General features: G+C 47.5%; 1 protein-coding gene across 25 annotated transcripts in view; it reads left to right on the forward strand.

Annotated features, from left to right (window-relative positions):
* RGS6 (regulator of G protein signaling 6) overlaps positions 1-27,787 on the forward strand; it is a 541,831-nt gene that overhangs the window by 419,866 nt on the left and 94,178 nt on the right. For all 25 annotated transcript variants that reach the window (XR_011504657.1, XM_070513924.1, XM_070513932.1 and 22 more), the window contains 4 exons: positions 16,175-16,225; positions 19,168-19,274; positions 20,493-20,544; positions 26,875-26,939. Coding sequence is in view for 24 of the 25 variants with exons in the window: in XM_070513924.1 (XP_070370025.1) it covers positions 16,175-16,225; positions 19,168-19,274; positions 20,493-20,544; positions 26,875-26,939 (275 nt within the window). In the remaining variant the exon portion in view is untranslated. The remainder of the gene's footprint in view (positions 1-16,174; positions 16,226-19,167; positions 19,275-20,492; positions 20,545-26,874; positions 26,940-27,787) is intronic.

Here is a 27,787-nt window from a genome sequence, read left to right on the forward strand (position 1 = left end):
CTAGTCCTGAGGAACTTCGAATAGGGCTGTGTGTTGGCTCCCTCTTCTTTAACATACGTGTAAATAATCTGCAATAGCAAATAGCCCCATAACTTTCCACACCGAAGATCTGGCCCGTCTATCAAGATCCAGAAGTGGCCATAAGAAGTAATGAATGCCGTCAAAACCAATGTCTGGAAGAAAAAACAACATGCTTATTAGCTACACCAAAAGGCAAATCATTGACTTTGGCCAACGTTCTTTGATATGTTCATCAGATGTTTATTGAAAATCCATGATGTGCCCTCTGCAGGGAGTCAGGGAGGCAGAGCTGAGGAGAAAGGTCCTTCTCCTAAGGACCCCCGCATGCACTAATGGACAGACAGGCCAAGCACAGAGTGCGATAGACTTTATTGTTTTGTTTTATTATTTCCAGGAATCATAAGCTCAATTCTGCGACCACTTACAGGAGCCATCCTTCGCTGGGGTTTCCTCATGCAGCTCTCTCTCCATTCATTATTTGGACTCTGTTGTATTCTCTTTATTAATTCTAGCAATATCTTTAGTTACTCACTGCCTCAGATCTAATCCATTTTAGAAGTAGCCAGCACTAGGGGCAGGGGCGATGATGGGGAAAGGGACTAGAAGGAATAAACTCATGATGGGTTTTATATTTTTTCTGTCCTCTTCCTAGTCACAGAGTTTCTCCATTTGGGAATATTCTCAGCATGTTCTCTGAACAAAAGCCAGCATCTCTCAGTCTGGAGTTGATCGGTATGAAATGAGGCCTGCACATTAGAAAATTGCCTGGCTCCTGATGACATTTCACCCTAAAGTCTTCCAGCACGGGTGGGATCCGGAGCTCGAAGTCACTTCCCAGGCTGAGTGACTGTGTCCGCTCAGAGCAGTGTTCACACAGCGGTGCTTGGCCACAGGCCAGCTCCAGAGTCACACAAGATGCTTTCAGGGAGTCTGCTGTAATTTAGTGATAGAAAAGCCAGAAAACAAGTGAAAATTTGTGGTAAATCAGAAGAGAACACAGAAATCCTTAGCTGTCTCTTTGGCTTGGTCACTGGGCAGAGCTGACAGGTGCTGTAAATGGTGGTAAGTGTAGATTCTTCCCCGAACTGAGACACGAGCAGGAAAAGGGAGGTGGCGCTCATGGCAGATTCCGGGAGGGCCTGGCAGAGGGTCCAGTGTTTGGGCTCTTTTTTCTTGCTGTCTCATGAGGGAGGGGAATGGAGTGCCATGACCGTAAGCTAAGTCACAGATGACAGAAGCCCGGGCATTCAGGGTGATGGAAGGCATTCCAGACTGAGAAAGGACAGCCTGCCAGCTGTGCCTTTTGCAGGCCAAGGACTTGGTTCCTCTTCTCTTTCTACGTCTTCTCCTTGGATGACCTCATCCAGCCTCACTGCTTGATGGACATTCCTACACACCAGTGACTCCCAGAGAATATGTCTGGCCTGCTGTCTTCCCGAAAATCCAGACTCATTTGTCCAGCGGCCAACTTGACATCCCACTTGAACGGCTACTATAGATATCCATCTCAGGCAAAACACGGCCAACGTAGGAACCCAGGTTTCTCCTCAGCCTGCCTCCCCATCTCAGTTAGTCTGAACTCCACATGCGTCCGGTTGGTTCGGCTAGAAACCCGGAGTCGATCCTGACTCCCCTTGTTCTCATGCTCCACGTCCCGTCTGTCAGAGAGGACCAGGAGCCCTGCCTCCAAGACAGACCCCGAACCTACTTGCTTCTCTCAATCTCATGCCACCACGGAGCCCAGCCAGCGTTAAGATTTCTCTAACCACTAAAAATGGCCGCTAGCTGGTGCCCTGCTTCTACTCTGGTCACTCTACAATCGTTTCTCCACCCAGCAGCCAAAGTGATCCTTTAAAGACATACCCAGACCCCTCCCCTACTCCAGGCCCTCCAGAGGCTTCCCTAGGGGCTGCAGCCCCTCCCTTTCCAGTCCCATCTCCAATCTGGCTAGGTCTCCAGTCCCCAGTCACTCACGCCTTCCTTCTGCCTATTCCCACCTCGGGGCTCTAGCATTGCCGTCCCTCTGTTGGGAACGCTCTTCCTCTAAATACTGACACAACCCCATCCTCAGGCCTCAGTGTGAAGGTCATCTCGCTCACCTCCCGATCTCCGTAGCCCTCAGTCACTCTCTCTCCCGTTGGCCTATATTATCTTCATTCTTGCACTGCTCGCTCTTGTTTTTGTGTGGCTTACTTGCTAGTTGTCTGACTTGTCCAGGAAGATGTGAGCTTGGAGGGGGCAGGGACTGTGCCCATCTTGTTCACCACATTAGCATAGAGAACAGCACTGGGCACAGTAGGAGCTCAATAAATGCTTTTTGGAATGAAACCATTAGGCTCCCGAGCCTCAGTTTCCCCAGGTGTGAAATGGGAGCATATGTGCAAAGGCTCAGATGCATTGTGAGGGTGGCTTAGGGCTGGTACGTGTGCAGCCCTTGTGAGCCCTCCGTCTCCTTATGGGTGTAAAGTATCCTTATCATGGGAACCAGGACATCAGAGCAAAACCCTCCAGCTGTGACTTCTGCTGAAGCATACTAAATAAAAAACTCGCCCGAACTATCTTTATGGATAAGCCTGTGAAGTAAATGCTTTCTCTCCTCCATCTCTCCTCTCCATCTGTCTCTCCAGAGCCAACTTCTCTCGCTCAGCTCTGCATCCTCAGAGGCTGTCACTGTGGGCGCCCTCACCCTCTGGGCCTGATGGATTCATCTCCAGGGTGGCACCACCTGGAGATCAGAGGAGAGGAGGAGAGGCCACATGTTTGTTCCCTAGTAGACTTTGGTCCGATAGAGGCTGTGTTCTTCCTCTGAAGGCCATGGCTGCTGTCCAGCCACACTCTCCCACAGCCACCACCTCCTCTGGGTCCCCATACCTGCTCTCTCTTCCTGCCGCGTTGCACCTAGTGGTGGAATCTTCTCTAGCTGCTGCTGTCGCTCCAGGCTGCTTCACCTCCTTTAACCCAACCACACCTTTGTCTACAGCACCTTTATTACACTCCCCCCAACTGTGGTGTTCACAGGGCCCCTGCTCCCCACAGGACCTCGCTGACACGACGTCCAGGTGACCACACTTTCTACAGTAAGTGCCCTGCTGGCGGGTGCAGCGCTTCTGCTTTTCTTTCTCACCTTCCTTTTCCCATCTGCTATCCCGACTTGCTGCCCCTCAGCTCCAAGACCACCCCTTAACCACAGAGGACCCAAATCCTCTAGAAGCGGGGAAGAGGACCGGGTTTGACGTTTGCAGATGAGTGTGGTGATTTCTCCCTTCTGCCCGGGTCGGGCTGGGTCTGCTGCTCTTTCTCCTCTCCAGCTCCTGCCTGCGGGCAGTCAAGGTGACGTCCAGCAAAGGGACTCACAGCGGCTCATCAGAGTGGTACCGAGATTTGGCCTCTGCTCTGTGTGACTTCGGTTTCTAACAGATAAAAGCAGTTCTTTCCTCAAAATTTGTTCTGAATCTAAGCTTCTTGTGGTTATTTTTCAGGATTTTAGGGATGCGGACATATTACAGAAGCGATTAGATGTCTATGAAATATGAGAGGGTTGTGTATGTGTGTGTCTGTGGGTGTGAACGCATGTGTGATTGAGTGTATGTTGCAGGTGTGTATTGAGTGGGTGTGAACGTGTGAGTGTGAGTTGAGTGTGTCAGGTCTGTGCACGGGGATGGGTGTGGATGGGTGTGCGTGTGCAGCATCTGTGTTAATGGGGGATGGGCAATCCCTGGGCACAGATGTTGAGGGGGTGGGGGGGGCAGCTTGTCTGCTGGGAGATGGGGAGGGCTGGAATGAGCAGCTAAGGAAGTGAAGAGCAGGAAGCCAGCCCTGCAGGCCTCAGGGACCTCGGTCCCCTCCCCTCGGTGTCCTTCCCTCTCCTCACAGGTCGATGTGTTATTGATCTGAGAGCCTGCCCTGCAGAAACCAGAAAAGGCAGGTGTAGAGGTCTGGACTGTAGGCTGTGACAGCCCCCTCCGTCACAAGTGGCTGGCTTCACTTTTCTCTTGAGTCCTCCAGAGCCAGGCTCTGATCCCTTGCTAAATACGGTAAGAAGAAAAGGAGTTAGGGTTTCAGGAGGAACGGGTAGGGCGGGGAGGGTGAGCGGTGTGGCTTGGCTACTGGCAGCTCCCTCGGTTTCTTACTGATGGCAGGGCACTGGGTGGCACTCTGCTGGCCTCCTGGCTCTCCCGGGCCCTCGCCAGCCCTCAGCAGAACACACAGGCCTCGACCAGCTCCTGTCACTCCAGCCACTGCTTCTGTCTTGTGGTCGTCAACCCCTCCCACCCTCAGACAGTCCAGCTCCCTGCCCTCAGCACTCAGGGCTGTTGTTTGGGGTGGAGTCAAGCGGGAGGGGTCCTGAAGAGGCAAGAAGACAGCAGACCCCAGAGAAGCCCAGAGCCGCTGGCCCTCCCCTGAAAGATGGGGAGGCAGGGAAACGATAGGGGTAGGCTGCTGTCCTGCATTCGAGCCTTTCTGGGTTGCAGGGCCTCACTGAAGGCAGCTGGGCAGGGATCCAGGACAGTGGCCTGCAGAGGAGGTGCACAGGCTGCAGACTGACCCGGCAGGCGCGTCGCCTGCCTGAGGCAGACTGCAGGCAGTGTTCATGGCAGTGGCGCCAGTGGCTGCAAGGCCTGGGATGAGAACAGGGAGGGAGGGAAAGGGCAGCATCTTGGTACTGGGAAAACACGAGCTCGTTCCTCAGCAGCCCTGAGATCACTTCCCGTTAGTTCGCAAGCCTGGCGCTTTTTCTGATTCCTGCTTGAATCTCAGCTCCCGGTGTCCGGCACAGAGCTTTGCACAGGTGATGCCAGAGCATGCTGGTGACCTCCGCCCTTCTAGGACTCTCTTCCCTTTCACAGAGTTGCTGTTTGACCCACTTTGACCTGGATATAAATGTTAGATGTCATATGGTGCCGTCAGGGTGGCTGCTTCAGGCTGCTCTGCTGGCGTTTGTGACTCTCCGTCCAGTACTCTCATCCTCAGTTGATCTCCTCTTGCTGTTTCCCATTGATCCTCAGCACCTCCTTCTCTGTGAGCCTTTTCCTGACACTCAAGCAGCTGGAATTACCTACCCCCTATCTGTGGCCTCGTTTCACCCCACAAATACTGCAGTCAGAGCCCTTGCAGCATGCTGCTGCCCCTTTGTATTGAAGGACAGAGCCATCTTATTCATTGCTGCAGGTAAATGAAGGAAAATGTCCCAGTTGGAATACCAGAAGTGATAATGATGAAGTCAACACTTCCTGATCGTCAGCTCTGTGCTGAAGGACACGGGCCTCCTGTCCGCCTCTCAAGCTGTGCTTTTATCATATCTTACAGAAACTGAAGAGGAAGAGGAAGGCCCATCCCCAAGGTCGCAGAGCTGGTGGGAGCAGAACCAGATTCACACCCAGGCTGCCTGCCTCCTGGGCACTCCTATGGGTGGGAGAAGCCAGGCAAAGGGCTTGGCTGTAGCTGGGTGGAGAAGCAGCGATCTCAGGGTTCCTTGGGATTCTACTGACGTTTCGCCTCAAGGACTGGAAACTGATCTGGGAGTAGATCCTCTGCTGATAGAGAAGGTCCCACACTGATTTTTGAAAGAAATGGGCTCTCCTCTATTTGAATGAAATGGAGAAGCTTGAAAGAGCCAAGCTAGGACAGGCTCTGAACTGTCCGGTGCCAGGAGCCCTACAGCCCAGGCCGAGGGAGGAGGGGGAGAAAGGATTGGTTCCAGGTGGGAGATCCCAGGCCAGGAGATCAGCTCTGAGGCAGATTCCACTTCGGGGAGTTGGAGGGCGTGTATGAGTTGTCAGTGGAAAGGGAAGGAGAGTAACTGACATCTGATAGTGAGCCTGGTCAGCGCCAAGGACTGCGCCAAGTCTCTACCTCCATTTCCTCATTTTAATACTCAAATCTGAGGTCGGTTCTGTGATTGGCTCCATTTTGCAGGTGGGTAAACTGGGGCTCAGAGTGGTAGAGCAACTCATCCAAGGTGATGTGCTAGTACACGGCAGAGCCGGGATTTGAACCCAGATCTTCTGATTACGAAAACCAAGTTCATTCCACCAAGCCGGAGCTCCAGGGACCTGGAGCTAGAATTAGTGCAACACCAATAAAATCTTTGCCCAAGAACCTGTGTGTCCCAGATTCTGCTTGAAACCTAGCCTGCTCGCACTCTCTGCTGTGCACGCCTCAGCCGTCCCAAGGTGGTGGCAGATGTCCGGTGCGCTTTGCAGACTTAAGCCTTAAAGCATGCTGTGGAAGGGCAGCCGTGTTATTGACCTAGCTGTGTGGTTACAGGATCAGATTCCGGGTAAGTGACTGCAGCCTGCAGACCCGGGCGTCGTGAAGGCTGCCTCTTGACTCATCTCTCCTGCAACCCTGGAGAAAGCCTTAGCCCCGAAGATTAATGTCAATATAAAATGCTCATGAACCACGTATCAGATTCAGATTTGCACAAATGAGATGACCTTTAGACAGCACTGGAAGGCAATAAGGCCCCTGATGCCTTCCAGCACTGGGCCCCCTCCAGCCCTCCCGGAAATGCTGAGCAGCCCTCAAAACATGTATAAATGTTGTACATAAAACATTTATAATGTTCTCTGCCGGGTGCCACTGGACACCTGGCCTGAGACCACTTGTCCCCGAAAGCCACAGCTCTGCCAACTTGTTTTTCTTCCTGCCTTTGGATTGTCCGGGAGGCCTCAGCCAGGGAGCGACCCTCCTGGAGCAGGGTACACCCCAGGCGGCCGCGATCCTCCGGTTCCGTGCAGTGAGGCCCAATCAATGTGGCCGCATTCAGCCTTCCCTTTAATAAGCTGATTGTGGAGCTGAATCCCAGTGCTCTCCACCTCGCCCTGGATGCCTTTGATTGACAAAACTAATCTCTCCTCCACCCCCACGTCTGCCGCTGCCCGCATCCTCTTGCAAATCATGTACTCGGCTGCTGACAATTAGATAGAAGACTTGGGATTCGGACGCAGGAGGGTTATGAGGTTATGAATCAATCGTGGGGGCTTGGGTGAGATAACAAACCGGGGGAGCCCATCTCAGACACCTTGCCACAACCCGCAGAGCCTGCCGGTTGATTTATGAGTTGGTAATAACCTCGCCTGGTCTCATGCCCCCTATTATCTCTCATAATGCACAGGGAAGCTGTACATCTCAGAGTCTGGGGAAGCGCAGAGTCTGAGGTGGGGCGGGGAAGGGGGTGTGAAAGGGGCCTGTGGGAGAAGCGCGCCAGGGGTTTCCCGCCAGCTGGTCGTCTTTCCTGCTGTGTGGGCGGTGGGTCGCTGAGGGGCGCAGTTGCCACATGCCCATGGAGGTCGGCGAGCTGATTTGCCTGGCAGGGAAGAAGACCGGCTGGAGGTGGCCCTGGTTTAGGCCTGGATACCGGGTGATGCTTGGGTTTCGCTGGGTTCAAAATCGTACTCGGTGTGCCTGGATTGAATTCCTCCAATCTGTTCACGACCGAGACTGAAGCATGAGCCTTCCTGTTAGGACGGGAGAATCACACGGTGGATCAAAGCCCGGTCGCAGGCAGTTTGAACTCCGCCCTCTGGAAGCGAGTGGAGCAGACAGAGGAGAGGTGGGAGGAGGATGGTGTCTTTCACCAAGAGAGGAAAATTGGGAACTTTACCTTTCCTTCTGTTTGCTGTCCTCCTCAGGTGACAGCCAGGGTTGAAGGAGGAAAAGGAGACAGTTCGAATTGCTGCCTAATATTTTTTAAAGCATTCATTTGTTGAGATTTCTTTTTCAAAAAAACAAAAACAAAAACAAAATGCATGACTTGTGAAAGAAAACAACGTCAATGGATGAAAAACCCCAAACCTTTCATCTAAAGCAGTGGTTGCAAAATGCCCATCCAAGGTTGGTGGTTTGTAGTGAGGTCTTCGTGGGCCACAAAAAATTGAGAGAAATTTTTGAAATGTAATGAATATGTATATATGAATGGACGTGTGTTATTCGATGTATATTTGAATGTAACTATTGATCGATAAGCGTTTGTTAAATCCTAACCCCATGCCAGGTCTTTCCTTGTGCAGGAGCTAGAACAGTATAGCGGAGTCCTGCTCTCTCAAAGCTGTAGTTTAGTGAGTGTCGTGGGTTGAATTGTCTTCCCCAAAATCCATATGTTGTAGTTCTAACCTGCAGTACCTCAAAATGTGACCTTATTTGGACTTAGGGTCTTTGCAGTTATAATTAGTTAAGATGACCTAGTTTAGGGTGAGCCCTAATCCCAATGACTGGGGTCCTTATGAAAAGGAGAAATGGACACAGAGACATCACACAGGGAGAACACTATGTGAGGATGAAGGCAGAGATCGGGGTGATGCTTCCACAGGCCAAGGAACTCCAGACACTGCCAGCCAACCACGAGAAGCTCAGGGAAAGGCTGGAACAGAGCCTCCCTCACAGCCCTCGGACGAACCAACCCCGCCAACACCTTGATCGTGGACTTCTGGCCTCCACAACTGTGAGACAGTGAATTTCTGTTGCTTGAGCCGCTCAGTTCGTGGTACTTTGTTACAGCAACCCCAGGAAACTAATACAGTACAGAGGGGGAGGCAGACATTAGTCAGATAATCGCATCATGGGTGTCTAATTCCAAACAGGGATAAGTGCTCTGGAGAGAAGAAACCCCATTCTCTGCCCGTGAAAGCCAAGGGAGCTCGACCTGGTTTGGAGAGCAGGGAAGGCTTTCCCGAGGAAGGTAGAGCCAAAGGACGTGCAGGAATCAGCTAGGGGTAGAGGTGGATGGAGAAAGAGGAGAGTGTTGCCCTCCCAGGGAAGAGCATAGGCAAAGGCCCTGTGGTGGAATGGAGCATGGTGCATTCTGGGAGTGGGAAGGTGGCAGACGAGGAGAGAAAGGAGGGAGAAGACGACGTAGGATGGTCAGGGACCAGAGCCCACAGAACTAGAACAATGTTGGTTCACTATGTTTGACTGGATTACAGTGGGGTGAGGGCACCCTGTTGCCTTCCTGCTTCACTTCCCAGGACATCTACATCAGGAGGAGCAGGGCCAGAACAGCTGCCAGGCAGGGGTCCCACCCCCTGAAGGAGGCCCCGTCAGGCTCCTAAAGCTTACCTGCTGCAACTCCCTCGTTTGTTTCCTCTTCTGTCCAACAAGCTGTCTATTCATCAGCACATCCCTTTTAAAAGCATCAGAAGACATCCTGAGATTCTCTAAGGCCTGAAATGAAAAACCAGGCAAATAACACAAGAATTCCAAGTTGGGGCTGTTTCTCCCAGCCACACAGATGACTTGGTTAGACGGTTGGCTCCAATACAAGTTCCCTAAAACACAGACCCTATCAGTAGCTTCTTAGTGCTTATTCCATACCAGGCACCGTGCTGGCGTGCACGTACAGCATTTCCTTTAGCCCCCAGAGCCTATGTGGCAGGTCCTACCCTTCTCCCCATTTTCATAAGAGGGAATGAAGGCACAGAGGAGGTAGGCAACCTGATAATAAACAGGCCATTTCAGCAAAACCGCGGGCCACGCATTGTGCACATGATCTGATTTTGTCCTCTACCTGGGCAGTATTTCTCCCAGTGGACCCATGAAGAAATGGAGATGGGGTGGTGGTGCTGAAGGGACCCACGGTCACACAGTTTGTAAGTGACATAGTATGAGTTGAACTCAAGTCTGCCTGACTTTATAAACGCTGTGCTTTACTGCTTCCTGGGCTTGACAAACAAGCATGTGTCAGTTAAATCTGTCATGCTTTTCCCGGGAAAAACTCAAGCCCATTGACCAAACAATACTCATCGAAAATGCCACTAGACTTTTCATCCCACTAGTCTTCCACCTATCTTTCCTTCTGTCTTACAGCCAACTACTCGTTGTGCCCACTCTCCAAAGCCCAGTTTAACATTTCCTCTTAAGCTTTCTCTGCTGGCTAATTGTTGCATTTTTAAATTTTTTTTTAACTGAGGTCTGAAACTGTAAAGACTGTCCTACTTCAAGTGTCCTTCAATTCATCTGCAAAATGGAGATAATAATCTATTTATATCATAGGATTTTGTAGTAGGATCATTCCAAAGCCTGGACTATAGAAAGTGCTCAATAAATTATTAGCTCAATAGCTAATAGTAGTAATTATTATTACCGCTACATTAATGTCTCTGCTTCAGGAAAAAAATTGAGTACAGAATATAACTTTTCCAATTATTCTTCTGAATACTACTTGGAAAGTTATTCAGAGGTAAGAGAGGCATGGTGAGAGAGGAATGGTGTAGTGGAAATAATATTTGGCATGAGGTTGGCTGGATTCCAGCCTTGGCTCTAATAGGTACTGGTATGTGGCCTTGGCCCTCTCTGGGCCTAATCTTTAGAATGGGTATAATAGTTATTATATTTTACACAGTTATTGTCAAGATGATATGTGATAACAGGCTCAGGTGCCCAGCTCCGGCCTGGTACACACTGGGCACTCAGGAATGTCGTTCCCCCTTCATGAGCACTGGCCCGCACATGGCACCTTCACACATGATATGGTGACACGAAGCTGCCCTCTGGGGAAGCAGAGAGCATGGCAGGTATGTGAGCATCCAATGGGAACAGAGTCATAACCTTGACTGAGGAGTACCATGAGCTTCCTCCCAGTAGGAGACATCTTATCTTTTGGTAGGCTCCAGAAACAGTTTACTCAAATGGAAGTGTCTTTCCCCAATGGTGAGGATTGATAAGTAAGATATCAACTGCCTCAGTTATCGGTACCATGATATATAAGCTACCAAGTTTCAGGTAACTTGAAATTCGCGGGTGACTGGAACCAGTCTTTTCTCAAATTTGCGTGATCTAACCTGGGCTCTGATGGAAACTCTGGGGGACTGGAATTGGCCACCCTAAGATATGTCTCTTTGGCATGAGGATTATTTCGGACTGGTTACTTTTAAAAACTGCAGACAGGAATGAAACTCTGAAAAGTAGAATTTACTTACCCTTTGTTAAGAGACATTTACATTGTAAAGGAAATCTCCATCTGTAAATGTGTCTCCCTCTCTGTACCAGGGGATGCACCAGAGGTGGATCCCTCTCTGTACCAGAAGAGGGGATGACCTTATCTCTAGAAACTCTTATCAATGTGGAAGGCAAGGACTCAAGTCTGCCTAATAACCTGACTCTTGTTTACTGTACTTGTGTGGTAATCTCCCATGATCGACTTCCCCTCCACCCCCGACATCCTCCTTTGCCTTTAGCTAAAGGTGATACTTAAGGTGGTGGCTTCAGCCATTTTGGCCAGTTGCTCAGCTTGCCTGAGCCTCTCCCATGTATACATGTTATAAAGCTTTGTTTAATTTTCTCCTGTTATTCTGTCTCATGTGAATTTAATTCGTTCTCTGGCCAGAAGAACCCTGAGCGGGTAGAGGAAATGTCTTCCTCCCCTACAATACAATACTGAGAAGATGAGGAAGGGTTTCATAGTAGGAAGTGTTTGGGTTCTGACTTATTTGGGATGAAGTTCCAGGTATCCCTAAATCTTTCAGGGAGCTTAAAACCCCTAAAGACAAAGCCCAGAATAGAACCCTTTTCTAATAAGGGTCTCCCCACCCCAGAAAAAGCTCTCCCTGGAATATTGGAAGATCTGACCAGCTTCCTCAAACCCAGTTTGTATTGATCCAGAGTTAATACAATTTAGGAAGCACCAGGAAGAGATCACTGGTGCGCACTCGACCCAAGGAGATGGGTAAGCAAACATAAGGGAGGGGGCAGGCAGTCACCCTTGGTCCAGGCCTATGGTGAACAGCCCTACTGGAGTCTACGAAAGGCCACTCTGAGGCTCTGGGGCCAAGCAGGTGGCCAGAGAGAGTGACCAATTTGAGGCCCATGAGTGAGCCTTCCACTCTGCTCCTCAGGAAAATCCTGCCTTCATTCCTCTCTGCCCTTTCCCTGGGGGACAGAAAATGCCCAAGGCCTGCGGCCAGCAGGAGGCCATTCAAAGTTCCTACACCCTCTCCACTCTGCATCTGCAGCCCCGATTCCCCGTACTCTGCACTTTAGTCTCAGAAGCCAATTCTTCCCTCTCTGCTCTTTAAAACATAGTCTTTTTCTCAGTGAAAAAGCGACATATTAATGTTCTATGAACTCCAGATAATAAGGAAATGTAAAGAATAGTAATCTCCCATAATTTAACCCTCCCCTCTCCCCAAGATAACCTAAAGTTAATGGTTTAAATAGACTTCCAGAACTTTTCTTCTCCGTATCTGTATATATCTAATTAATAGAATACAGATATAAATATATATTTTCTATTGTAAAAATGCCATTTTACAATACACAGTTCTCAAGATGCTTTTTCATTTAATACAGTAGGTTTTCAATAAATATCTATTGTATGGATGAGCCGTTATTTATTCAACTTCACCAGAGAATTTTTGAGTTGTGTCCATACACCCTTCCAATAAGCATAATTATACAGAGAGAAGATGTAAATGAAATACACACAACGCATATGGAAACGTACAGCATTCCTGCATATAATGAATATGTCCTGAAAGGTACTAACTAAACCACACATATTGGTGAATTGTCAGGTGGCCTCTGGTGTATTTCATGGATATCCCTGGAATATATGCTGATAAATTACCCTCAAAAAGAAAACTCCAGGGGCCAGCCTGTGGCCGAGTGGTTAAGTTCGTGTGCTCTGCTTCGGCAGCCCAGGGTTTCGCTGGTTTAGATCCTGGGCACAGACATGGCACCACTCATCAGGCCGTGCTGAGGCGGTGTCCCACATGCCACAACTAGAAGGACCTGCAACTAGAATATACAGCTATGTACTGGGGGGCTTTGGGGAGAAGAAGAAGAAAAAGAAAGAAAGATTGGCAACAGATGTTAGCTCAGGTGCCAATCTTTAAAAGAAAAAAGAAAACTTGAGCCAAGTGTTTTAAGACCTGTGGGACTAAAGAGTGGCTATCCTGCGTGTGTTCCTAATGTTTTTTATTGGCCTTAAGTCCTTGGCGGGGTACTTGACTGAGATAAGAACCAGAATCCAGTAGCGGTAACAAGCGCAACATTTAATTTTAAACAGAACAAAAAAATAATCTACTTCAAATTTTTTTAGAATAGGAAGGAAAGAAAGATTGGGGAGAGAGGAAAGAAAGAAAAAAGAGAAAAGAGAAGAATAAAAATGCTTTCTCCTGATGGTTGTTTGGACTATTCTTGACTCATTCTACAGTGTAATAATTGTAGGTCTTTTAAAGGACATCATAATATAACAGATTTCCGTTCCTTACTTGTTCCTGAGGCTGAACACGCAATGCACAAGGTGAGGCTGGCCCCTCCTGAATCAGTCCGAGGAAGCCTAAAATACCCCCCGCTCGTGAGAATGTGCACAGCCCCCAGGTATTGCTGTGTTTGCTCAAGTCCACCAAGGAGTGCCCGTAGCCAGTAAGGGATGGTGGTGGCGTGGATGCCGCGAAGATTGATGGCAGTGGCCCAGGACAGCCAGGGGCAGCATCTCGGTCCTCGCTGGGGCCTGAGGACAGTCACACCAGTCCCCAGACGAGACAGTGACTCATGGTGGCTGCACCAGGGACAAGAAACCCAAGTCTTTGATCCCCACGGTGCCAGGGGAAACGGAAAGGGGCTTTTGTCGCTTTCCCTTCTTTACCAAAAAAAGTGCTTAAATGTAAGCCTCCAGCTCTGTGAATGCAGACCGGGGCCTGGTGGACTGGGGAGAACAATTAGGCCAGACACTGAGTGCATAAAGCCAAAAGCGGGTAGAAACTCAGACAATGGTGCCCAAGGCTAGGGTGGGGTGGAGGGGGGGAGCGGATATGATAGCCAGGAAGGAGTTTCAATGTGAATGAATACTAATTAGTGACATGGATATTAATGATGACAGTAATTAACAGGGGAAAGGAAGGGCTGTCATTGTCCCAGGGTGAGTAATCAATCTTGGCAGGTGATAAATAATGGTTCAGCAAGCTCAGCAGAAAGATAATCCGCCTGCCCTGGGGGGAGCTGTTGCTGATGCTGGAAACCTCGCTGTTTCTAGGCAACCTACAAAAAAGGACTATTTTTCTTTTGAGGGAAAAACAGGTTAGAGTCTCTCCCCCCACCCTCAATTTGGGATTACAGTTCTTATTTGATTTCTGCTTTGTTCTTCATTTCCTAGGACAAATGTTGAACTTGTATAATTTGAAGGAAATGGACACACACGCACAAACACACACAGACATACCCTTCCTTTCTCTCAAAGAATGTGAATGAATAAGAGTGTTTTTGATCCAAAGTTTAGCTCTTAGATGCCATCTGGGAGCGAGAGTAGGGAAAAGCTTAGAAGTCTTGCTTTTGAGGTTGAAATGCAGGGGACTTGCAGGGCCGTGTCAGTGAAGGCCGGTCCTTGGGGGAGCATGGAGAGAGTAGGATGGGGCATCAGCTGTGCAGGGTTCATTCACCTTCCAGAAAGCCAGAGAGAAGAAAATATCTAGGCACTCAGGCCTGTACTGGTTTCACTTCTGGCCACCAAGCAAATTTCTGAGGAAATTTACTTGTGGGAAAAGAGGAACATTCGTTAACCCCCTCTGCGGACTCTCCAATCTGTTCACTGGGAATCTATCCCAAAAGAGCTTCTGACAGACCCTCGCCCTCACACCATGCCTCAGACCCATGACAAGACTCAGATACCTAGAAATGTTGCCCTTCTCGGGCTGTTTTCCACCAAACATTCCATCCGGAGGTAACAAAGCTGCCTTTGAAGGTCTGCACTGGTTTAAAGTGAGATTTTTGGGTGACAGAGGTAGATTGACCAGAAGTTCAGGACCTTCTGGAAAATTGGACTTCTCTGCTCCCATGTGGACTGTGCTGCCCTGAAAACGTTGGTTCTAGGTGCCACACTTTGAAAGGGAGGCAAACGAAAAAGAACATGTTCAGAGAATTGTCACCAAAATGGTGAGGGACTCCAGGTCATGTCACGAGAGGAAATAGCTAAGGGATCCAAGCGTGTTTCACCTGGAGTGGTGACAACTCAAGGAGGACATTGATAATATATGAGACTGCCCAGATATTTGAAGGACTGTCTCACAGAGTGAGTGGTCTAGGTTTGTTTTTCAATCATCAGAGGGCAAAACTAAGACCAACAAGAGGAAGCCGGAGAAGAGCAAATTTCTGTTCAGAGAAATCGAAGATGATTCAACCAGGACAGGCTGGCTGTGGGGGAGTTTGTGAGCTCCCAGGTACTAGAGTTTTTCTAAGTGGAGATTACAGCACCTCTTGTCCGGGGTGTCATGGATGGGGCTCATGTGTTGACTAGGGTTGAAGTAGATAAGCTTTAAAAGCCCCTTCTGACTCTTAAGATTTTATATTATTTAAAGTAATACTAGATGCCAAAATAGATAATGCTCATATTTCTGGGGCTTAACATGACAGTTTATTTTTCAATCAGGTCAGAGCCCAAAATAGGCATGAATTTTCCTGGTAGTTCGGGAGCCCAGGCTCTTTCCACATTGTGGCTCTGCCCTCCCCTAGGCCCTTGGAGTCCTCTCCATTTAGCCAGCAGATGAAGAATGACAAGATGTCAAGGTATGGAGGGTCACGTGCGAATTTCTATGGTCGGGGTCTGGAAGTGGCATATATCATTTCCACCCACATTCCTTTGTCAGAACTCAGTCCACACCCAACTGCAGGAGAGTCTGGAAATGTAATCTAGCTGTAGCCCAGGGCATGAAGGAAAGAGGTTTTGGTGAACACACAGAACTTTCTCCCATAGACACAGGGGTACTTTCATTCAGGATAGACCCAGGCCAGAAAATATTAGAGATTCTTTTTCAGGAACCTGTGAGGTCAACTGTGGTGGTCAGGCCTTGTCAGTAAGGACAGGGAGCTGAGGAGGCCTTGTCCCTCATGAAATGGTCCAGGGGCCAGGATGATAAAACTCCACCTAGCCTGTCATCAAAATCCGTATTCTCAGTAAGTCCCCTCCAGATGCTCCTTAGAAATGTGGACACAAGATCATCTTAAGTCATCAGAAGTGGATGTTTTCTGGAAAAGAGAAGGAGTATGACTATGGAAGCATACCAATGGATGGGAAGGGTTAGTTAGGATGGAAAATCATCAATAGTATCCAGCTCTCCAGGTGCGTGTTAATTGAAATTAGGAGTCTCTGGTGAACATGTTTCTTCTGCCACAGGGTTAAACACCAATGAGATCTTCAGTTGAAATTGCTTTATCATTGCAGGTACTGACATTGTGCAGTGGCTTATGAAGAACCTTTCCATCGAGGACCCAGGTACTTGAGCCTTGACCCTGACTTTATCCCCCAGGGTTTTATTAAACAACCATAACCAAGTTCCAAACTAGATTATCTTACCCTCCAGAGAACTGGGCTTACACATGTGAATTCCGAGATGTGGAATCACTCTATTTACAAATAAAATTAATTTATTTTCTCCACTGAATATCTATCTTTAAATTTAAATCACCTCTTGAGGAAAGGAGGACCTATTAGAATGCCAAAGAGGCGAATACCATAACCTGTGAAATGAGATGAATTCTCGTTAGCCACAGCAATTAAAGATAAGTTGTAGCCCTGAACAGCCTTCCACAGCCAGCTCTCAACATTAGATTGCCTGGTCCGCGATTAAGATGTTTAATTATTTGCTAAGATTCCTTCTGTTTTTCTGCTTCTGCAAGAAGTGAAGGAATGATTTTTTTTTTCAACTTGAATCGTGCATTTCAATTAGGAAAACCTTACCAGAAAAGCAACAACAAAACCCTGGCCAATAAAACAGTCTCCAAATCTGTCCTCCCACCAGAAAATAAATAGTAAAATTTGTTTTCATAGCGTAATTAGAAAATAGCTCCAGAAAAATGAAAATTCTAGATAAGTAAAGTTTATTATTCTTGGGTTGTTAGTGAATATTTTTCTGAATTTGTTATATACTTCCTGTCTTAACTGAGTATTCTTGATGCCTAAAGGTCATATTTATAAATATCTGCTAATGTATTTGAATGTTCTTGGGGATTAGACCTATTTGCCTCTAGTTAAATGGCCTCCAATTGCTATGGTTTTTAAATATTTTTTCCAAGGGCCCTTTCTAGGTGTCTGACCTTCAGTGGAGTCCTTCCTGGGCTCGGTATATCAGCTCAGGCATTCTGGTATTTTATCTAATGCCCCTGATATACTATTGACCATGAAAAAATGCAATTTATATAGAGTTCAATTAAATATAGTTGCCAGAAATCTGAGTGCCGGAAAAGCAGGTCATTAACGGAAGTGACACTAGCCTTTTTTACCATCATGTCAATGGCCACTCTCATGACTAGTGAAAATTCTTAATTCTAGTCAAGTTGTCAATCCACAGGGGAAAACTCTCAGTGCTAAACCCTTTAAGGAAAGAACCCAAATCAACTACCCTACGCGTTTCCCATATGCAGGCTGGGCTTCTGATTGTCCCCTGGTAGACGCTAGGCTGAATAAGTCTCTGCTAGTTTAGTTACATTTATTTAGCGTTAATGTTTCTTCCGATTATGGTGATAACTAAGGAACACCTTTATGGATGGTGGTCTTTTCCCTTCCAAGAGCCCTGTTTTCTTCACCCTTCTGAAATAACCATTGTATTTCTGATGTCTATTTTGTTTTTATCGTTAGTAGCAGCAATAGTATTGTGAGAACCCTGATCCAGCTAATGGTGGAGAATAGGCTCAGGAATTCTCTGACCCTGGTACGAGAAGCTTCTGTGAGAGGTCCCGAATGATAAGGGTCATGTCTGTGAAGCTCTGTTATGCTCTGATGCCATTGGGAGAAAACTGAGGTGCTGGGACCTGCTCGGGCTTCTCAGAAGTCATTGAGCAGGAGGCATTAAGAACAATTCACCAGCTGGGAATAAGAGGCAGAAATGAGGCAAACCAAGGCCCTGGGAAGCCAGGCCTGTCCAACATCTGCCCCTCCCTCCCTTGTTTCTTCCCAGCTGCCACATTTCTAAGCAGGAGCCTTTTTAAGAACAAAGTGGAAGAGTTCTAGCTCCTAGGTTGGTGACATGCAAGTCGCCTTCTTCCTGGATTTTGTTTTTCCTTCCCTGGGAAAGGAGCAGTTGCAGGTGATGAAACCTCTTTTTTGCTGGACGCATGATTCTTGAGGCATAGAAACTTTAGAAAGCAAACCGGTCATCACTAAGCAAGTGAAATACGGCTCCATTCACTCTGATCCACCAGTTACAAGTGTTCGTCTCTACTGAAGGAGGCTAGGTGGTTCTAAATAAGCAAAACGTCCGGATGATATACAACCTCTTGAAAACTTTGCAAGTAAAGCCAAAACAAGTTGCTTTAAAAAATTCAGAGCTTATGAAATCAGTAATTCCTAGAGATTCCCTGAGCATGTCAATAATTTCCACGTCCAAAAATTAGTTTTTACCAATAAGAGTACTTTTCTATTTGTGAAAGATTATCATGCGTGGTAGAACCATTTGGATTTGTTATTTTTCCTTACCTCTGCTCAGAATAAATATAAATTCTTAACTATCGATGTGTATCTGTTTATAGCTGGTGCCAAGTAAAACAACAGGTTGGTTGCGGCAAAAATATAAATATTTCTATCAGGTTGGCCTCCCTGTGCCACTGCCCCTGCATTGCCCTTCCTCCAATTTTCTGAGCAAGTGAGGTTTCATTCTATGTGACTAAGAGAAGTGAAATGCCCTCCTCACTGGTGGCACTGTCCCATCAGGGAGTGCATTGTGGGTCCAAAGTCTCTACGGGCAGTGAGGCTGCGTGCTCATAGCTGGGGACGATGAGAAATGGTGGAACTAGAAGTCTGCATCAGGGCTGCCAGCACCTCTTGGGCACGTCCCCTGCCCCAGACACTGCTAAGCCCTTTATAGGAATATCTCACTCCATTAACGACAGTTTTATCTACACCAAAGTTCTTGCTCTTAACCGTGAAGCCAGACTTTCTTCTGGAAGTCTTGAGGGGGTGGGGTTAAGCAATGTCGGTTTCTCAGAGCTGGGATCCAGAGGAGTCCCAGACGTATGGTGGCCCTTCCCAACCGTTGACGTCTCCCCCGAGCCCAGTGCGGTCATATCACAGTTATCCATCAGTCAGCCAATCATGCACTTATCTGGGGTGATGCCCGCTGTCTTCCTGGTGCCTGTCTGCTCTCTCTGCTTACACTGCTGCTGAGTAGCCCTGCATTCTGCAGCCTCCTGATCACTTCTCTCTTGTGCCCTGTCCCGCAGTTGAAGCAATACACGTGGGGAGCCTTATCGCTGCCCAGGGCTACGTCTTTCCCATCTCAGACCACGTTCTCACCGTGAAGGATGATGGCACCTTTTATCGTTTTCAGGTAGGCCTGCGGCTCCTCCTCCTCCAGAACCGTTTCTTCTCATCATCATCTGAGCTCAGATTAGAACTACCTAAACCAACGGAGGGTCTTTAAGGGAGCAGCCTTCCTCTGGGTTATTTGTTGCTCCACCCACATCATGGTAAAAAGCCCTCATGAAGAACCTACTATTTGGGGGCCCTTTACACATATTTACTCATTTGTTCTGAAGAACAAAATTTAGGGGATAAATATCACCCATTTGACAGATGAGAAAACTGAGGTGCTCAGAGAATTAATGTGGCTCTTAGTAAATCTAGGAGGCAGTGCTGGTTTGAACCTGGGTCAGCCTGATAGCAAAGTCCTTGATCCTTCTTCTGGATCCTAGTGTGAAGTGTCTGTTCACTGCCTACTCACCCTTCCCACCCATTTCCACCCCTTGTCTCAGATTCTGTCCTAGCGGGAATTGGGGCAGAGGGTCAGGGGTTGTGTCCAGGTCAAAACCAAAGGCTTTGGGAGGAGAGTTCTTCAGACGGGGTTGAAGGCTGTCTTAGTTGGCTCCAGCTGCCAGAACAGAATACCATAGTGGGGGGCTTAAACAACCTTAAACAAGGGAAGTTTCTCTCTCTCAGCTCCGGAGGCTGGAAGTCCAAGATCAAGGCGCCAGCAGGGTTCGGTTTGTGGGGAGAGCCCTCATGCTGGCTTCCAGACAGGTGCTCTTCACTGTGTCCTCACACGGTGGAGAAAGAGAGAGAGAGAGAGCTCTCTGGTCTTCCTATTATAAGGACACTGTCCTATCGGATCAGGGCCCCACCTTTATGACCTCATTTAACCTTAACTACTTTCTTACTCCAAATCCTGCCACACTGGGGGTTGGGGCTTCAACCTATGAATTTTAGGGGGACACACTTCAGTCCATAACAAAGGGATAAAGGAACTGGGGGCTTATAAACCATGCCGATCTGACTAATGTATTTGACTTCTCTTGTCTCAGGATAGGAAATTTTCACCCTACAAACTGCGTTCTCATTTTTGCCTTTATCTTGCTTACCTTGGGTTTCGTCTCTCAACACTAGATTAAAATGTCGACTGGGCCCAGCTGCATTAAGAACAGGAGAGAGTTGGGTGTGGTGCCAGCGTGAAGGGGGTGGGGTGGAGCCTGCCATAGGGAGGGGTCCTCACTGAGGGCAGGGGAGGGCAAGTGCTGGCGTCTTGAGTCCTGACACCTGTGCTCTTTTGCAGGCCCCGTACTTCTGGCCTTCGAACTGCTGGGAGCCTGAAAACACCGACTATGGTGAGCAGTGAAGCCACGGCCCACACTGGGTGTTACTCCTGGGAGTGCGGAAGACAAATGCTTCATGGCTGGGTGACTGCTGTGCATGAGGAGGAGGGATTTTTACCCTGTTTAGTCCTTTCTCATATTGTTGTCATGTAATAAACTCCCTGTTCCACATACTGTAGAAAGGCAGAGCACACTGAAAGATGCAGACATTGGAAGGGAATGGGGTAAGGGAAGAAAATTCTATCAAGGGTGGCCAATATGCTCATTCTGTGGGGCCATGGAGAACTAGGATTCCACAGCTACACTCCAGGACAGTGGCTGTTGACTGTTCGTTCCTGGGGCAGGGTTTCAGGGAGGGCTGGATCAAGGGGCCACCTTCCCCTGTCCTTTCTATTCTCATAGACTTATTAAAACTTATTAATAACTCATTGGTGTTTTTGATATTGGAAGTTAGGGAAAAGGGAGACAGACCAGGGAGGGGGATATACAGAAGTTATCCTGGACTAGGAAAATAAAAAGAGGGTGAATTTGGCAGCTGGGTAAGCAGGGAGTGACCTCTATCCAGGCACGGATCTGTTAGGCTCTTGCCATATACTCTCTGTGGAGACTGTTTAATATTTCTGTATGTCAACCCCCTAGAGGAGCTATATTGTGCCTATACTTCAGATGAGACCCAGAGAGCCCACATTCTCACACTTATCACACTGTCTCCTATGTGTCTGGATGCCCAGTCTATTGTAAGCTCCATGAGGGCAGGGCCTGGTCCACTTCGTTCATTCTCATATCCCTCAGTGCATAGTGCATTTCCAAGGCACAGCTGGTGTCCAGTAAATATTTGCTGACAGTTCTGGTTCTTCATTAAAGGTGATTAGCAGATGCTCAGTAGAGGCAGCAGAATTTGAACTCAGATCTGAGTGGCTTCAAGACCCATGCCCTTTTTAGGGTCCTATGCATGGTATCATCACAGCGGCCCATGCCCCATTGCACAGTGTCCTCGTCACTGACTTAGCTGCTGGGGTGGTCCACACAGCTCTCCTTGGGCCTTGAGTACTCGGTGAGACACGCAGCTTCTCCCTGGGCTCTTTGCAGGATTGTTTGCCCAGGAAGGCGGAGGTAGCTGCAGTGGAGGGAGGAAGGTGATGGGCGGGGCAGGAGGAGGGGACGGTGTTCTGAGCATCCTGTCCCAGAGAGCTGTGTAATAAGCTACACCCTCTGGATCACGTGTTTGGCGGGGGTGAAAACCTGCAACTGGGAGCAGTCCTGAGGATGGAACGCAGACAAGTCACTGCCTAATAAGGCTCCTGTTGGTCTGTTTCCCCGTCTGGAGGGCAGGGCCCTCTGTCTCATCCGCTGTCTGCAGGCACCACTGTAGGTCCCCCTGGAATGGTGCTGTGCCCTAGGTGATGTGATAAGTGGATCCAGCGAGGCTTCCGGCTCAGAACAGGAGCTGTGCTTGGCTGTTCATAAAACAAGCGCTCCCGGGGCTGAAATACTGCTCGTGAAAATCCAACTCGGAATTTGAATAATTGTAGCTCAGTTCCATGCAGCAGCCGTGTGCCCTTGTGAATGTAAAAACCAGTATTTTTCCAGGCAGTGGAGCGGGTGGGAGGAAGATGGGACCAGATAACTGGGCCCAAGTAAGTTTAAAATATTACTTGAATATAAACCCATAAAGCTTAGGCTATCTTACACAGCATGCAACAGGGCGTTATTTCCTTGTCTCTACAAGTTTTCTCCATTTCACAATTTTAGTTGTGCAGCATGAACAGGGATAGAAATAATTTCTATCGGGCTCTCCTTAAAGCAAAATTATTTTGAATTCCTCTGCCTCCATTTTGGCAAATCAGGTGGAGAGGTCAAGGTGCGGGATGCAGAAGTACTCATCAGCATTTGCAAAGCAATTTAATCAGGAAATCAGGAAGGGTTTACCAAGAAAGAATTCAGCACAGTGGCCCCAGGACTGACTAGCTCCACCAGCTGTGTGATCTTGGCAAGTTACTTAACCTTTCTGTGCCTCAGGAACCTCATATTAAAAGCAGGATGATAATAGTACTTTTATCTCCTAGTGTTGTTTTGTTAGGATTAAATGAAACGCATGTAAGGTTTGGAGTGTGGCACCTAGTGGGGAGTCAATAAAAAGCATGATGGTGGTTGGTATCATCGCCCCTGTGGTGCTGGTCAGTATTATTACTGCTAGGGTGCTTGGTATTATTAGTACTGTGATGGCCCTCCTCCCAAAAAGGATGTAAAACTGAAGGTAAGAATTCAGAATAGGTATGACTTGGATTGAGGAAGAACCAGAAACTTGCATTCATTCAACAAACCTTTACTGCTCGCCTACTCTGTGTCAATTCCTATGTCACAGATTTGAATAAGTCACAGTCTTGCCCTCCAAGCATGCCAGGCTGGGGGAGGCAGCATGATAGGGGGAAGAAGGACTGGTGAGGAGTCTGACCTGGGTAGTCAAAGGTTTTTAGTTGATGAAGAATGATTGAGAAGGTTGAATAGTGTGGGAGAGGCAGGTTTATCAAAAGGCCTTGGGAGTTGAGGAGAGGTGTTTTAGAGTCTGCAGTTTCAGGGAGCCACTGAGGGTCCTCACTGGCGGGAAATGACCTGGAAAAGTTTCCTCATCTATCAAATGAGGATAATAACAGAACTCCCCCCCCCCCCATAGGGTTACTGCGAGGCCTGAGTAAGTGAATATCGGGAAAGTACCTAGAATGATGCGTGACAGTCAGTGAGCTCCGTGAAGTGGTAGCTGCTATTGTGGTCATTCTCCAGCTCCTAAGACAGTGCTTGGCACCTAGGAGGCACTCAGTACCTTTTTAAATGGGTAAATGAATGACTAATGAATGAGTAAATGGAGAAACGAATGTCATCGTGGAAAGAGCTCTGAACTAGACCTCAGCTCTAATTCCACCTCCAGCACTAACGGGCCCGTGGTTGAATCGCTGCACCTCTCCTGGCTTTCTGTTTTCCTAACTGTCATAAGGAGTCTGAACTTGACGGTCACCAAGGTACCTTCCAAGGCTAAAATTCTGTTGTTCTAAAAAATAATTAGACAGTATGAGGAAAATAGAGAAGTGAGTGATTTATATGTTCCCTAGTTTGGCAGATTGAGGTAAATATGATGTCACTAGTAAAAACAGAAAATTTGGAAAAAGAGTCAGTTTTTCAAGTACATTGAAAAAGGATAAGTTCAATTTTTTTAATGTTTATTTGCAAAGGTAGCACATGAATCCATTCACCTTATAAATTTTTTAATGTGCTCTGTTTTTGTCATGGTGAGATGTGGCGAGCTTGAGATAGCCGTGGGTCATCTAAGTGAGATGCCAGTGAGGTGGGAATGCCGGGTGTGAGGGCAAGAAGACAAAGATTTCTTTTTTTTTTTTTTTTGAGGAAGGCTAGCTCTGAGCTAACATCTGCTGCCAATCCTCCTCTTTTTGCTGAGGAAGACTGGCCCTGAGCTAACATCTGTGCCCATCTTCCTCTACTTTATATGTGGGACCCCTACCACAGCATGGCTTGCCAAGTGGTGCCATGTCCACTCCCAGGGTCCAAACCAGCGAACCCCAGGCAGCCGTAGCGGAATGTGCACACTTAACTGCTGCACCACCGGGCTGGCCCCGTGGCAAAGATTTTTCAATGAGAAATTAAATATCCAAGAAAAACCAACATCTAAGCTTAAAGCAGGTTCCCCAGATGCCCTGTTATAGGACTGGCTGTCATTGCCAGAGGCCATTAGATTGGTTTGATGTTAAAGCAAGTATCCTTGAAGGCACCATGGTATGCAGAGAAGCCCAGGGAAGGTCTGTGCCAAGAAGAAGTTCCATTCAGCAGCTACAGCCTACCTCCGTCGTTGTGGGGAACAGACTCCCTAGTGTGTGACGTTGGCCACAGGCGAAGTGGGGTGAAAGCGTGCGACCGTGTAACTCACGGTCGTCAGGAGTGGTACCAGCTTTTCATTCTGCGTATAGTACTTGACTTCACAACCTAGCTCATCCATTTTGGCTCAGATGGGTTGGAAATTTCTTGGGATGATTCCCCCTGAATAAAGCCCACGGTCCAAATCTAGGATAGACTTTTCCGAGTTGTACATTTGGCCAACACAAAACCCTGTCTGGGGCAGCATTGTCAAAGGGCTGGCACCTCCGCTGACTTGCACTGCTCCTGGGTCATCGAGACCCGGCCTGCTGGGGCTGGTGACACGCCAGACTTCCTGCTTCAGGTTGTCCCCAGTTCCACAAGCTGCCTAACTAATGGCCCAAGAGACGCAGAACCTCCCCTGTAATAGAGCAGACACCCCTTTATCAGGCATAATGGGGAGTTGTAGCTGCTCAGTTCATTGGAAAAGCTGGTAAGTAGAGAATCATGAAAACGTGATACATACATACCTTATCGCTTCATATTCATCTAAGATGCACAAAGGAACATTCGTTTGGCAGCCTTTTAAGGTAGGACCACAGATTCTCTTGGATTAGGGGTCCCAATAATTTAAGTTTCTTTCTTAAATAAACCACACTCAAAATAAACCATCCAGTTTTGGTATCTTTAAAGTGCACCAAGAATTTTAAAGCACTTTTTTTTGGTGAATTTTTCTGGATGGGAAAGAGTCACCCTGAGCTAACATCTGTTGCCAATCTTCCTCTCTCTTTTTTTTTTTTCCCCCTCCTCAAAGCCCCAGTACATAGTTGTATGTTCTAGCTGTAGGTCCTTCTAGGTCTTCTCTGTGAGCCACCACCACAGCATGGCAACTGACAGACAGTGGCATGGTTCCATGCCCGGGAACCAAAACCAGGCCACCAAAGCAGAGTGAGCTGGAATTTAACCACTAGGCCATCAGGCCAGCTCTAAAAACGCTTTTGAAGCAACCTATATGTTGATCACTCCTAGATTTTTATTATTTTTTCCCATTTTTTCAATTATCTCGCCTGTACCAAATTCGTCAGCAATTATCTTAGCCAACTCTCCTTTATCAAGTTGTTCCAAACCATTCAACTGGGTCTTCATAGAAGCAACTCTCTTTTTACACATTAATTTCATCAGTATATATAATATTTAGTGAACTTAACATTATTAAAATAGCAGGTATGCCTGACATAAGCAGATTTGAGGACAATCCCAACTGACTCTCGTCTACATACAACTCGACTGGTGAGAGCAGAAGTGTGGGCACACCAGAGTGGGCTGCTAGCTGCGAGGTTCCACCATGTCGTAGGCTGCCGTCAGTAAATTTTTCAGACCACACGGAAGAGGTTGGTTACTCCAGCAAGGAGCTGACTAGTTCTCCTATTATAATGAAGTTGTCAAACAACAGGTCAGCTACAGGTCCTCTCTGACCTTCCCTCCTGGGCATTCTATTGTTCGTTCATACCATTCATCTATTGTTTTCCCTGGATCGTTCTACTTGGCACTGGAGAAGGAAGGAGATACTGAAGAAGCAGAGGTAGGGAGAGGAAGGGTGAAGGCCATGTCTGAGGAAGACTGCCTGGCAACTGAGGGCAAGGACCCTTCCTTAGCTTGGGAAGAGAGACCTCAATTGTCTTCCCTTTCTGCTGTCTATTCACTGCACCTGGCAGGTCAGGCCCTGGTGCTAGGTGCAGGGGTTCAAGCTGAGTAGGACATAGCCTCTGCCTTTGAAGAGCCTTCAGCCTAGAGCAGGAGACAGTTTAGTAAACCCACAATTACAGCGCACTGGAATTAGGGTCCATGGTTAAGGATGGGTAGATGCAACACCGAGCTATCTGGAACACTGAGCTGGGTCTTTAAAGGTGAGTAAGAGGTTGCCAGATAGAGAGAGGGAAAGACGAGAGAAGAGGGAAAAGCCTTCCATGCAGCAAACACGTACACAGAGGAGAGTTGCTGAAAGGGGTTTGGTAGCCTCACATGCCTAAGTGAGGGAGCAAGAGGTTGATGCGATAAGCAGAGACTTGACCTTATAGAACCGAACATGCCTCCCTAAGGAGTCCAACCTTTCTGCTGAGGTCACCAAAGAATCAATGCAGGGAGTTTAGGCAGGAAGGTAACATGGTCACATTTGTAAAAGATCGCCCTGATGGAGGATGGTTGAGAGTGAAGCCAAGTGAGGAGGAAGAAGAGAGTTGTCAGGATTGGAAGATGCGGTCCTCATCTGATCCTCACCTGCAGAAAGATTCCGAGAGGTCAGGTGTCATGGCACCCACATAGAAACATTCTTCACAGCATAGTGCTGGATACATAGCAAGGGCTGGCTTGCTGGCTGGCTGACTGGATGGACAGATGGATGGACAGATGGATGGATGGATTTGTGATTCCACTACACTGCTGGTTTTGTATGTGTTGTAATTTCTCTTCTTCCCTCAGCCATCTATCTCTGTAAGAGGACAATGCAGAATAAAGCAAGGCTGGAATTGGCAGATTATGAAGCAGTAAGTATGGTTATTTTCCAGGATAGGCATGGGAAGAGAGTAAAAACATATCTGCAGCTCTGGTTCAGCTTGTGTTTTTCCTTTTTTCCCCTCCTCAACCCCTTTCAGACAGTGGAAAGGAAGTCTCTTCTATTTCCCCTCCTTTGTTCTCAGCTCCCCTTACCATCACAATAAAATTGCCTCTTTATAGAAAGAACTCTCAAAACTCAGTGAAAACAAACAACTCAACTTAAAAATGGGCAAAGGACTTGAAAAAACACTTCACCAAAGAGGACATAAGGATGACAAATAAGCTCATGAAAAGATGTTCAACATCATTAGCCATTAGAGAAATACAGATTAAACCCATGGCAGGATAGCACTACACACCTGCTAGAATGACTAAGACAACAAGTACTGATAATGCCAAGTGGGAATGCAAAATCGTACAGCACTCTGGAAAATGGTTTGGCAATTTCTTATGAAGTTAAATGTATATTTACCATATAACCAAGCATCCCACTCCTACATACATACCCTAGAGAAATCAGAAGTGATGTTCATACAAAAACTTGTTCATAGCAGCTTTATCTGTGATAACCAAAAGCTGGAAACAACCTAAGTACACTTTAACAGGTGAATGATTGAATAAATCCTGGTACATCCATACAGTGGAATACTACTCTGCAGTGAAAAGGAACAAGCTATTGTTAATACACACAACCACTTGGATGAGTATCAGAGATATTATGTTGAGTGAAAGAAGCCTGTCTCAAAAGATTACAAACTGTGTAGTTCCACTTATATGACAGTCTTATAAATACAAAATTATCATGAGGGAAAACAGATCAGTGATTGCCAGGAGCTGT

Source organism: Equus asinus, chromosome 7 (assembly GCF_041296235.1).
Source record: "Equus asinus isolate D_3611 breed Donkey chromosome 7, EquAss-T2T_v2, whole genome shotgun sequence".
Classification (NCBI taxonomy): domain Eukaryota; kingdom Metazoa; phylum Chordata; class Mammalia; order Perissodactyla; family Equidae; genus Equus; species Equus asinus.